Raw genomic sequence first — 12,481 nt, 5'->3', positions numbered from 1 at the left:
CCAAAGTTTGGAGTCACTTAGAAATGTCTTTGTTTTTGAAAGAAAATCACATTTTTTTGTCTAATAAAATAACATCAAATTGATCAGAAATACAGTGTAGACATTGCTAATGTGGTAAATTACTATTGTAGCTGAAAACCGCAAAACACCAGTCTCAACATCAACAGTGAAGAGGATGCTGGCCTTCTAGGCAGAGTTGCAAAAAAAAGCCATATCTCAGACTGGCCAATAAAAAGAAAAGATTAAGATGGGCAAAAGAACACAGACACTGGACAGAGGAACTCTGCCTAGAAGGTCAGCATCCCGGAGTTGCCTCTTCACTGTTGACGTTGAGACTGATGTATTGGGGGGACTATTTAATGAAGCTGCCAGTCGAAGACTTGTGTGGTGTCTGTTCATAAAACTAGACACTCTAATGTACTTGTCCCCTTGCTCTGTTGTGGCCTGGTGCCTCCCACTCCTCTTTCTATTCTGGCCAGAGCCAATTTCGGCTGTTCTGTGAAGGTAGTAGTACACATCGTTGTATGAGATCTTCAGTTTCTTGGCAATTTCGAACATGGAATAGCCTTAATTTCTCAGAACAATAATATACTGACTAGTTTCAGAAGAAAGTTAATTGTTTCTGGCCATTTTGAGCCTGTAACAGAACCCACAAATGCTGATGCTCCAGATACTCTAAGTGTCTAAAGAAGGCCAGTTTTATTGCTTCTTTAATAAGAACAACAGTTTTCAGCTGTGCTAACATAATTGCAAAAGGGTTTTCTAATGATCAATTAGCCTTTTGGATTAGCTAACACAACGTGCCATTGGAACACTTGGATTAGCTAACACAACGTGCCATTGGAACACAGGAGTGATGGTTGCTGATAATGGGCCTATGTACGCCTATGTAGTTATTCCATTACAAATCTGCCGTTTCCAGCTACAATAGTCGTTTACAACATGAACAATGTCTACACTGTATTTCTGATCAATTCGATGTTATTTTAATGGACAAAAAATATGCTTTTCTTTCAAAAACAAGGAAATTTCTAAGTGACCTCAAACTTTTGAATGGTAGTGTATGTGAGACAGCACAACGACTGGATGAGACAGTAACAGTGCCAAATCTTGCTATCAGATCAAAGTATACTGGATTTTTATTTAGTAGTGAAATTAAATATAAAGAAAGTATGAAAGAGGGCCTCCCGAGTGGCGCAGTGGTTAAGGGCGCGGTACAGCAGCGCCAGCTGTGCCACCAGAGACTCTGGGTTCGCGCCCTGTCGTAACCGGCCACGACCGGGAGGTCTGTGGGGCGACGCACAATTGGCCTAGTGTCGTCCGGGTTAGGGGGGGCTTGGCCGCGACTTCTGTGGCGGGCTGGGCGCAGTGCGCGCTAACACATTGGTGTGGCTGGCTTCCGGGTTGGATACGCGCTGTGTTAAGAAGCTTGGTTGGGTTGTGTATCGGAGGACGCATGACTTTCAACTTTCGTCTCTCCTGAGCCGTACGATGAGACAAGATAGTAGCTACTAAACAATTGGATACTGTGAAGTATGAAGTAACAACAGAGCAATGCCACATACGGAAAGGGGAGTAGGCTAAGAGACAATCTGTTGTGAAGGAAGTTGTCAAGGAAGTGAGTTTGTGTGACTTCTCCAGAAGCCATATCACTGTAAATGCTGCACGGCCAATGCAGACCTCGGATTGACAATTCAGGGCCTTTTACAGACCACACACCATGATGATAGGTTGACCCATTGTCACAAAATTTGGGCTCCGTATGTTTGCTCTGTTGTTACTTCATACTTCACAGTATCCACATTTACATGATTGGTTGACGGTAGGTGAGGGCGAGAGGTCCTATATAAACACAAACTCACTTCCTTGACAACTTCCTTCACAACAGCTCTGCACTGCTCTCGAAGCACAAGAAATATGAATGCCCTGACTTCTCCAGAAGCCATATCACTGTAAATGCTGCACGGCCAATGCAGACCTCGGATTGACCATTCAGTGCCTTTTACAGACCACACACCATGATGATAGGTTGACCTTCACAATCAGTTAATAATGTACAGTTGGGGTCAGGAATATCATCCGGTTGGGTCATGTGATTGGCCAGGAGGAGAAAGTAAGAGTTGGGGAGAGGGGTTGAGTCACTTCCTCTCCAAAAAGTAAGAATGTTTGCTTTCAGTCGCTAAGGAAATGACTGCATTGGGCCTGGAGAGAGTTCACAGGCTGCTCTCACATTTCTCTGCCTCCACTTCTCCCCCTCACAGCGACATGCCTTGCCAAGACACACTTGCACAAAACATTCACATGCAAACTCACAATCATTATTTTTTTTAACTCACAGGAGAGCACAAAAATAGAACCCAGTGGAGCTGTAACACATAACAACACCTACTCAAGCACCTTCACTCACACCCCAACAAAACACACAACTGAGTCAAGAGCCCAGTCCAGCTTTTAACATTAGAACAGGAGAGCGGTCCTCAAGACTAAACGGATGAGAAATGGAGAGTTGGAAATACACACTCGGGGCACCACCACCTGCACACAGAGCTATCAAAGGTCTGATCACTGACTGCCACTCATCCACATGACAGGAATGTCAGGGAGTCACAGCAATATAAAAGGGGGAGGGGGCTACATCACTTCCTAATTTCTATAGTCGCAGAGGGGACAAAGGGATTCCAGTTACTTCTGTTGCGAAATTGTGTGAAATTGCCCCCCTTTGTAAACTCAATTGTTATTACTTACAAACCAAGTAGTAACACATATTCATCTTCCATATCAAGACAATTGTCACGTGGGATAACTGTGAAAGCCAGAACTCCACCAGACTGGGTCAGTGGTACCAGTGGGACAGACGGTGAGACCACAGGGCCAGGGAAGGGTGGAGGCTGTGGGCCTAGACATCACAGAGATCAGCCCTCACATTTCAGTGGGACTGGGCAAACAAGGAGACTGCTGTGTGCAAGTTTGACAAGGGATGGAAGTGTTTGGCTGTGGTTGGCAGGGTTGTCCTATTTATCTAACCTTCGTATGCTACTGGTTTTCCATGAGCCTGATTGTTAAATATGGTGCTTCTCCAGTCATATCCTGTGACTTAGTCTACTAGCATGTCATCAACATTTATGACGAGGGCCCTGTGGAAAGAATTGGGAATGGGTGTCTGTTTTTCTGTGCGCATTTACACAAGGCTGTCATTATAATTAATCCAGGGTGGTTGTGTGTGTCATTGTTTGTGAGTGGTCTTTGGGTGAGGGTGTCCGCAGGGCCATATCCGTCACGGAAGGAAGCAGGCTCACTACTCTGGTTGCATGGCTAGAAATTGAGTGTGAATCAAAAGCACAGGGCCGCCAGCCACAACACCAGTCTGACCACAGAGGACACTGTTTTCAACTCCGCCTCAACCAAGAACATCTTACATTTAATATGCCTGCACTCCATTGTTGACTTGAAATTGTACTGCCACTAAGCCTCATAAACCTTGTGAAAAATAGTGCAAGCTCAAGCCCTCATAGCAAGATCAAGAAATATAGCGCTATTGATTACATAAAGTGCAGTTGACCGGGCATGTCAGAGCAAAAACCTAGCCCTGATGTTGAAGGAATTATCCGTAGAGCTCCGAGACAAGACTGTGTCGAGGCACAGATCTGGGGAACGGTACCTAAACATTTCTGCAGCATTGAAGGTCCCGAAGAACACAGTGGCCTCCATCATTCTTAAATGGAAGAAGTTTGGCACCACCAAGACTCTTCCTAGAGCTGTCTGCCTGGCAAAAGTGAGCAATCAGGGAAGAAGGGCCTCGGTCAGGGAGGTCACCAAAAACCCGATGGTCGCGCTGACAGAGCTATAGAGTCCCTCTGTGGAGAGGAGAGAACCTTCCAAAAGGACAACCATCTCTGCAGCACTCCACCAATCAGGCCTTTACGATAAAGTGGCCAGACGGAAGCTACTCCTCAGTAAAAGGCACATGACAGCCCACTTGGAGTTTGCCAAAAGGCACCTAAAGGACTCTCAGACCATGAGAAACAAGATTTTCTGGTCTGAGAAAACTAAGATTGCACTCTTTGACCTGAATGCCAAGCATCACGTCTGGAAGAAACCTGGCATCATGCTGTGGGGATGTTTTTCAGGGGCAGGGAGATTAGTCAGGAGAGGGAAAGATGAACAGAGCAAAATACAGAGAGATGTTTGATGAAAACCTGCTCCAGAGCGCTCAGGACATCAGACTGCAGTGAAGGTTCACCTTCCAACAGGACAACATCCCTAAGCACACAGCCAAGACAACGCAGGTGCTGCTTCGGGACAAGGCTCTGAATGTCCTTGAGTCTTTCCGATCTAACATCTCTGGAAAGACGTTGAAAATAGCTCATTAAGGGGTATTGTGTGTAGATTGATGAGAAAACCCCCCCATTTCAAACCATTTTAGAATAAGGCTGTAACATAACAAAATATGGACGAAGTCAAGGGTACTGAATACACTGCACAATAATAAGCATAACTAAGAGAACACAATATGAACAAAGACCCTTTAATAAGTATAGTATAACATTAAGACAAAGTAACGATGCATCATGGGTCAAAAATACATTTTAAACACAGGACAGGTCATAGCAAAATCCTGTTCTTTAAAATTGGACATTTTGTTAAAAATTGACGTGCAAAAATAACCACTGAATGCAGTACATGACCCTGTTGCCTTGGGTGCAGAGAACCCACTACGCATGATGGATGTAACTCCAGCTGTGCATTTGAAAGTTTAGTACCAGTCGAAAGTTTGGACACACCTACACATTCAAGGGTTTTTCTTTATTTTTACTATTTTCTACATTGTAGAATAATAGTGAAGACATCAAAACTATGAAATAACACATATGGAATCACAAAGTAACCAAAAAAGTGTTAAACAAAACTACATTTATTTTATATTCTTCAAAGTAGCCATCCTTTGCCTTCTTGATGACAGCTTTGCACACTCTTGGCATTCTCTCAACCAGCTTCACCTGGAATGCTTTTCCAACTGTCTTGAAAGAGTTCCCACATACGCTGACCACTTGTTGGCTGCTTTGCTTCACGCTGCGGTCCAACTCATCCCAAACCACCTCAATTGGGTTGAGGTCTGGTGATTGTGGAGGCCAGGTCATCTGATGCAGCACTCCATCACTCCCCTTCTTGGTCAAATAGCACTTACACAGCCTGGAGGTGTGTTGGGTCATTGTCCTGTTGAAAAACAAATGATTATCCCATTTGGTTTTCGCTTAGTGGGACTGCTGCAGAATGCTGTGGTAGCCATGCTGGTTAAGTGTGCCTTGAATTCTAAATAAATCACAGACAGTGTCACCAGCAAAGCACCCACACACCATCACACCTCCTCCATGCTTCACGGTGGGAACCACACATGCGGAGATCATCTGTTCACCTACTCCGCGTCTCACAAAAGACATGGCAGTTGGAACCAAAAATCTCAAATTTGGACTCTGTCATTTGCTTGTGTTTCTTGGCCCAAGCAAGTCTCTTCCTATTATTGGTGTCCTTTAGTAGTTGCTTCTGTGCAGCAATTCAACCATAACCTCTGAACAGTTGATGTTGAGATGTGTCTGTTACTTGAACTCTGAAGCATTTGGGCTGCAATTCCTGAGGCTGGTAAATCTATTGAACTTATCCTCTGCAGCAGAGGTAACTCTGGGTCTTCCTTTCCTGTGGCGGTCCCCATGAGAGCCAGTTTCATTTTAGTGCTTGATGGTTTTTGCGACTGCACTTGAAGAAACTTTGAAAGTTCGTGAAATTTTCCAGATTAAGACATGAAGGTCAGTCAGATGGACTGTCATTTCTCTTTGCTTATTTGAGCTGTTCTTGCCATAATATGGACTTGGTCTTTTACCAAATAGGGCTGTCTTTTGTATACCACCCCTACCTTGTCACAACACAACTGAGTGGCTCAAATGCATTCAGAAGGATAGAAATTTCACAAATGAACTTTAAACAAGGCACACCTGTTAATTGAAATGCATTCCAGGTCACTACCTCATGGTTGAGAGAATGCCAAGAGTGTGCAAGGCTGTCATTAAGACAAAGGGTGGCTACTTCAAAAAATCTAAAATAAAATATTTTTTGATTTGTTTAACACTTTTTTGGTTACTACATGATTCCATGTGTTATTTCATAGTTTGTCTTTACTATTATTCTACAATGTAGAAAATAGTAAAAATATAGAAAAACCCTTGAATGAATAGGTGTGTCCAAACTTTTGACTGCTACTGTATATTCTCAGTATTGTCAACCTATTTAGATGGGATTTAAATTAGTAATGGACATTTTCCATAATTGCAGATGGACCAGTTTACTAGGATAATACACTGGGACAGAGATTGACAGCTAAAAGGCTGAAACTAAATGTGCTCTGTTCTAATCAGACAAACATCAGACAAACACTCCCTCAGATAGAGATGGTTTCCATTTTCTCTCTGAATGGGCCGATCAATAACAGGAAGAATTAGAACAATTGCAAGTGATTACATATTTACATTTCATGGTGGCATTAATCGTTAAAAGTACATTCAGCAATATGACGTGACTACAAATATCGACTTCTGACGAAGAGAGTAGGAAGAAGCTAATCTGGGCAGCATTACCACACAGCTATCACACTCCCGGCTGGTACAAATATATGCAGCTGTTTATCAGTATATCTGTGTGGGTGGGTTCTAACAAGCAGTGGTGTAAAGTACTTAAGTTTTACTTTAAAGTATTTTTTACCTAAGTAGGTTTTTGTTGGGTAGCTGTACTTTACTATTCATATTCTGGACCACTTTTACTTCACTACATTCCTAAAGAAAATAATGTATTTTTTTACTCCATACATTTTCCCTGACACCCAAAAGTACTCGTTACATTTTGAATGCTTAGCAGGACAGGAAAATGGACCAGGGAGAACATCCCTGGTCATCTCTACTGCCTCTGACCTGGCGGACTCACTAAACACAAATGATTCATTTGTAAATTATGTCTGAGTGTTGGAGTGTGCCCCTGGTAATCCATAAATTAATAGAACATGAAAATGGTGCCATCTGGTTTGCTTAATATACGGAATTTGACAATTTATACTTTTACAATTGATACGTAAGTATATTTTAGCAATTACATTTACTGTTGATACTTAAGTATATTTAAAACCGAATACTTTTAGACTTTTACTCCAGTATTTTACTGGGTGACTTTCACTTGAGTCATTGTCTGTTAAGGTATGTTTACGTTTACAATTGGGTACTTTTCCCCCAACACTGCTAACAAGGCATTGCGCTCTTTTTGAAGTTATTGCACTTCATGGTAACGTCACATCGCTGAGTCTCCGTTTAATGTCACCATGGCGGTGGCATTAATAGTAGCAAACTAACTATTGTTACAATTCTATAAAATGGTCTTTGGACATGGTTGCATATAACTCCATTACATATGAAAATACACATGACGAGCACCTTAAAGGATGAGTATCTCCAGCAGACAATGATGATACACACCAGGTAGTTTGTGGAGTTGCATGGGAGAAGGGGGACATGAGACATGGGTACATTTCATATTCTATAAACTACTTTCACATTTCTAAGATTATAATGCACTAAAGTATATGTCAGGGGGTCAGACAGGCACATGAAGTGTCTCTGAAATGAATAGGCTACCCTGGTCAAGTGACAATACTAAGGATGTAGATAGCCTGTTTCTCAGGGATGGAATTTTAGACTTCCTCACACAGTACAGTAATGGAATAGGAAGACTCTTTACTGTCATATTCCTAATGCACTAGGCAGAAAGATGTGGCCATCCTACACACAGTCCACATCGTCCCCTTCAGCTCCCCACTCATCAAACCTCATCTGAGGGGAGGGGGCAGCAGGATGGAGGCTGTTGATGTTGTCCAGGGCGTCTGGGTCCGGCTCCTCTCCCAGGCCTGCCTCCATGTTGCCAGACTCCTCACGGTGAGTGCGGACATGCTTGCGCAGCGCCGCTGGCTCCTTGAAGGTGCGGTTGCAGAAGGGGCAGATGCAGGGCTTCTCTCCAGTATGGATGCGCTGGTGGTGCTTCAGGTGCTGCAGTCGGCTCAGACGCTTGCCACAGATGGCACACACATAGGGCTTGTCACCCGTGTGGGTGCGCTGGTGCTTGCGCAGGCCGTCTAAATGGCGGAAGATTTTAGGACATTCAGAGCAGGAGTAGGGCTTCTCGCCGGTGTGAATGCGAAGATGGGTTTTCAGGGCCCCTGACTCACGGAAGCGGCGGCCACACACCCCACACGGGTAGGGCTTCTCTCCTGTGTGGATGCGGATGTGCTTCTTCAGGCTGGAGATGAGGCGGAAGGTCTTCCCACACTCTAGACAGTGGTGGGGCCGATCTGCATCTGGATCTCCTGGAGAGGTGGATGGTCCTGCTGTCTCTCCCGCCCTCCCTGGGGATATGCTGTCGCTTCCCACTGTTCCAGGAGAACTCAACACCACTTTCTGTCCTGCCAGTCCACCCTGAGTCGGACCACCAGTGGCAGTACGTGGCCTCGTGGGTTTTGGGTGTCGAAGAGAGTAGCTGCCGGAGCGCAATGACCCCTCCTGCTCCACCACATGGATATATCCCAGATCACCCACATTCTGGGCCGTCTGCTCACTGCCGCCAGCACCCCCGGCGCTCCTCGGCCCTGGCCCTCTCCTGCAAGCCTGCTCTGGACCTGAACTTGTACCAGGCCCCTGCTCTTCTTTGATCTCAAATCTTGTTCCTCCTGCTCGTGTCCCCTGCTGCTGCCTTCTCTCATCTGTTTAGTACAAAATAACAGAAAGGGCTGTAAGCACACATATATTCAAATGTTTCAAATCATTCCAAATGAATGGCATTAACCACAACACATACATGAGAAAATTTATGTGGACAGCAGCTCGTGAAAAATCATGGGCATTAATATGGAGTTTGTCCCCCTTTTGCTGCGATAACAGCCTACCCTCTTCTGGGAAGGCTTTCCAATAGATGTTAGAACATTGCTGTGGGGACTTGCTTCCATTCAGCCATAAGAGCACTAGTGAGGTTGGGCACTGATGTTGGACGATTAGGCCTGGCTCGCAGTCAGCGTTTCAATTCATCCTAAAGGTGTTCGATTGGGTTGAGGTCAGGGTTCTGTGCAGGCCAGTCAAGTTCTTCCACACCGATCTCGACAAACCATTCCTGTATGGACCTCCCTTTGTGCACAAGGGCATCGTTGTGCTGAAACAGAAAAAGGCCTTCCCGAACTGTTGCCATAAAGTTGGAAGCACAGAATAATCTAGAATGTCATAGGGTTAAGATTTCCCTTCACTGGATCTAAGGGGCCAAGCTCAAACCATTGAAACCAGCCCCAGACCATTCCTCCTCCACAAAACATTACAGTTGGCACTAGGCATTGGGGCAGGTATCATTCTCCTGGCATCCCCCAAACCCAGATTGGTCTGTTGGACTGCCAGAATACGAAGTGTGATTCATCACTCCAGAGAACACGTTTCCACTGCTCCAGAGTCCAAAAGCTTTATACCTCTCTAGCCAACGCTTGGCATTGCGCATGGTGATCTTAGGCTTGTGTGCAGCTGCTCAGCCATAGAAACCCATTCCATGAAGCTCCCGAAGAACAGTTATTGTGCTGACGTTGCTTCCAGAGGCAGTTTGGAACGCGATAGTGTTGCAACCGAGGCCTGATGATTTTTACGAGATATGCGCTTCAGCGGTCCCATTCTGTGAGCTTGTGTGGCCTACCACTTCGTGATTGAGCCGTTGTTGCTCCTAGACGTTTCCATTTCACAATAACAGCACTTACAGTTGACTGGGGCAGCTCTAGCAGGGCTGTCTTGATGGAAAGGTGGCATCCTATGACAGTGCCATGTTGCAAGTCACTGAGCTCTTCAGTAAGGCCATTCTACTGCCCGTTTGTCTATGGAGACTGCATGGATGTGTGCTCGATTTTATACACCAGTCAGCAACGGGTGTGGCTGAAATAGCCGAATCGACTGATTTGAATGGGTGTCCACATACTTTTTTGTATATGTAGTGTAGGAAGTGATATTCTAAATTGTTATATCTACATAGGATTGCCTTATGACAAATAGGAATAATTTACCTGGCCGGCTGTGGTCAGAGCAGATGTTAGGTGTGTTGGCAGCATAAGAGTCCATAGAATGGTTGGTCACAGAGCCGTCTGGTTGGATAGAGAGCTGACACATTTTATAGTCATCCCTGGAGTCGTACCCATGCAGAGACTCATTGAGAGAGCCACTCATCTCTAGGTCGACTCCGGAAACACACCGTCCGTCCGCGCCATTGACATTACGGTGGCTCTGGCGGTCCCTGTCCATACTTGTGTTCATAGAGCCAATAGATGTGAGAGAGGGGGCGAAAACTGACTGACCCATGGTCTGTGCACCAGGGAAAGGAATTTGCAACTGGTCAATTAACTTTTGGGCGCTGCTAAGACATTCCTGCAACGTCCTCAATTCCACTTTGAGCCTTTCGTTCTCCTGCTCCTTGTTAACCAGCTCTTGTTGGGTCTCGTTGAGCACAAGTACTACCTCGCCCAAGAGGGTATCTACAGCAGCGGATAACGTGGTTCGAATGGTCGGGGCTAACCGTGTCTTGAGTGAGGATATAGTCATGTTGCCCTGGCATGCTTGGTGCGCATACTCAGCTTTCTCTACTTTACGATCACAAGACTCAGTCCCAGCTCGGTTTGGTGCGTTGATTATACTTTGTTTACGATTAGCACCACCGGCTGTGCTATTGCTATTCAACGGAGAATCCATGCCGCTGTTACAATTTCCTCGCCTGGAAGCCATAGCTAACTACAGTAGCTAACGTTACTGCGCTGGCCAGCTTGCGCCGACTGCAAAGGCCGCCTGAGACTAGTTAATAGTTCAAACGTGAAATATAACTATTTCGCTGTAAGCAAATCCAACAAGGTACCGTTCACTATGCCAATAAATAATGTAATTTCTTGACAAGTTTAGCTCACTAGCTAAACCCGTAAAAATAAGCTAACGTTACTGTTAGCTACCAAGCAAGCTAACATCAGCTAGCTAGTTGATCAAAGACACTGACGGTGATGAATGAAAATGGTCTGTCAAAATTCAGTAACAGAAGTTTGTTTTTGCTTTATATTAACAGCGTGTTTGGAGTAAACTTGCACTGTAATCTAATTGAGAGCTATGCCAGTCGCAATGCCAACATCCGTTCGACGTCCATCTTCTACTTCTAGGTAGGGGCGTTTCACCGTCGCACATGAATGACGTACACTCTGTCCATGCAACGGAAGTGTTCCTCTGGTGTTGCTGACGGATGCCAGATCTTACAACACCTGGAAAGGCATTTTCAGTATCAGCTAACCACATCATATGTTATAGCATTCAATTCAATGCAAGGGGCTTTATTGGCATGGGAAACATATGTTTACGTTTGTAGAAATATTACAACGTTCTCCTGCTCCTCCAATAAAAAGTGAACAGAAATTATTACTAACACAAGTTCCAAAATAATAAAGACATTTTAAATGTCATATTATGTCTATACAGTGTTGTAACGATGTGCAAATCGTTAAAGCAATCCAATGTAAGGGGCTTTATTGGATGGGAAAGATATGCTTACATTGTCAAAGCAAGTGAAATAGATAATAAACAAAAGTGAATATCTAACTTGATGATATAGTCGATAAATGGTTGATGCATGGTTGATGCATGGAAACGCGATCAATGGTTGGCTACATGTTCTTTTCACAAAGTTTCTAAACCCAGAGGCGCAACATTGCGAGGCTTCCAGGAACCCTTGCGAAACAGATCAAACAGACCAGGCCTCGGGTTTGAGAAGTCAATGAGAGAAATGAAAAATTAAAGGCACAACCTAGATTATAGCCAATGTCTAAAGTAGTTGAATATGTTATTACTCCAACCTCATGAAAGTGACAAACTGACACGTTTTCAATTTAGTCAAAAACAACTTTATATCGAAAGAGTGCCTTTGATTTGATGGCCTGCACATGCGCAGTTCGGTGCGAGACTTGAGCCTAGCTAGGCTAGATTGAGCCTAGCTAGGCAACTCGCCATCGCCTAGAATCGCCTAGAAGTGTGATCGGGATTTCGATTGGCTATAGTTGCTTCTCCCATCTTCAGAGTAAGCGGTTGAACACTGTCTGATGGAAACAGTCCGTTTGTTATTTTTGACTAAAACATAAGGAATATTCATTAAATATGTATACCAAACTTGTTTTTGTGTGGATTCCACGACGCAGTTAGCTTTTAACAGCCAGGAATGCTATTTTTTGTCCCAGAATCCCGCTTAACAGACACGTTGAAGCCTGCTTGACAGAGATGCTTAGCTGCTAGCCTTCAAGCTAAAGAAGTTGGTACCAGATGAGTTTTGCAATGGAGCCTCTTTGTCTGGAGAAATAAATTAACCGTTCCAGCGCTGTAGGAGCTGTATCTACTACGCTTTGTTTCTG

The 12,481-nt window shown here is 44.5% G+C and overlaps 1 protein-coding gene across 1 annotated transcript; it reads right to left on the bottom strand.

The window, feature by feature from the left end:
- Positions 1-4,509: 4,509 nt before the first annotated feature.
- On the bottom strand, positions 4,510-11,264 carry LOC116352697 (zinc finger protein 587). Its single transcript, XM_020465455.2, has 2 exons — positions 10,115-11,264; positions 4,510-8,788 (listed from the first exon to the last, which is right to left on the bottom strand). The coding sequence occupies exons 1-2, from the start codon at positions 10,824-10,826 to the stop codon at positions 7,815-7,817; spliced, it is 1,686 nt and encodes a 561-aa protein (XP_020321044.1). The 5' UTR covers positions 10,827-11,264; the 3' UTR covers positions 4,510-7,814.
- Positions 11,265-12,481: the final 1,217 nt, after the last annotated feature.

This window comes from Oncorhynchus kisutch, linkage group LG29 (genome assembly GCF_002021735.2).
Source record: "Oncorhynchus kisutch isolate 150728-3 linkage group LG29, Okis_V2, whole genome shotgun sequence".
In the NCBI taxonomy this organism is placed as follows: domain Eukaryota; kingdom Metazoa; phylum Chordata; class Actinopteri; order Salmoniformes; family Salmonidae; genus Oncorhynchus; species Oncorhynchus kisutch.
The sequence above is the reverse complement of the archived record's forward strand: the minus strand, read 5'-3'. Positions and strand labels throughout refer to the sequence as shown.

What these genes read in the sequence shown, in the direction of transcription:
- LOC116352697 (XM_020465455.2), bottom strand. Translation starts at nt 10,826, where the DNA reads ATGGCTTCCAGGCGAGGAAATTGTAACAGCGGCATGGATTCTCCGTTG. An exon ending in CTCTGACCACAGCCGGCCAG is followed by an intron (nt 8,789 to 10,114) that starts GTAAATTATTCC and finishes TGTACTAAACAG; the next exon opens with ATGAGAGAAGGCAGCAGCAG.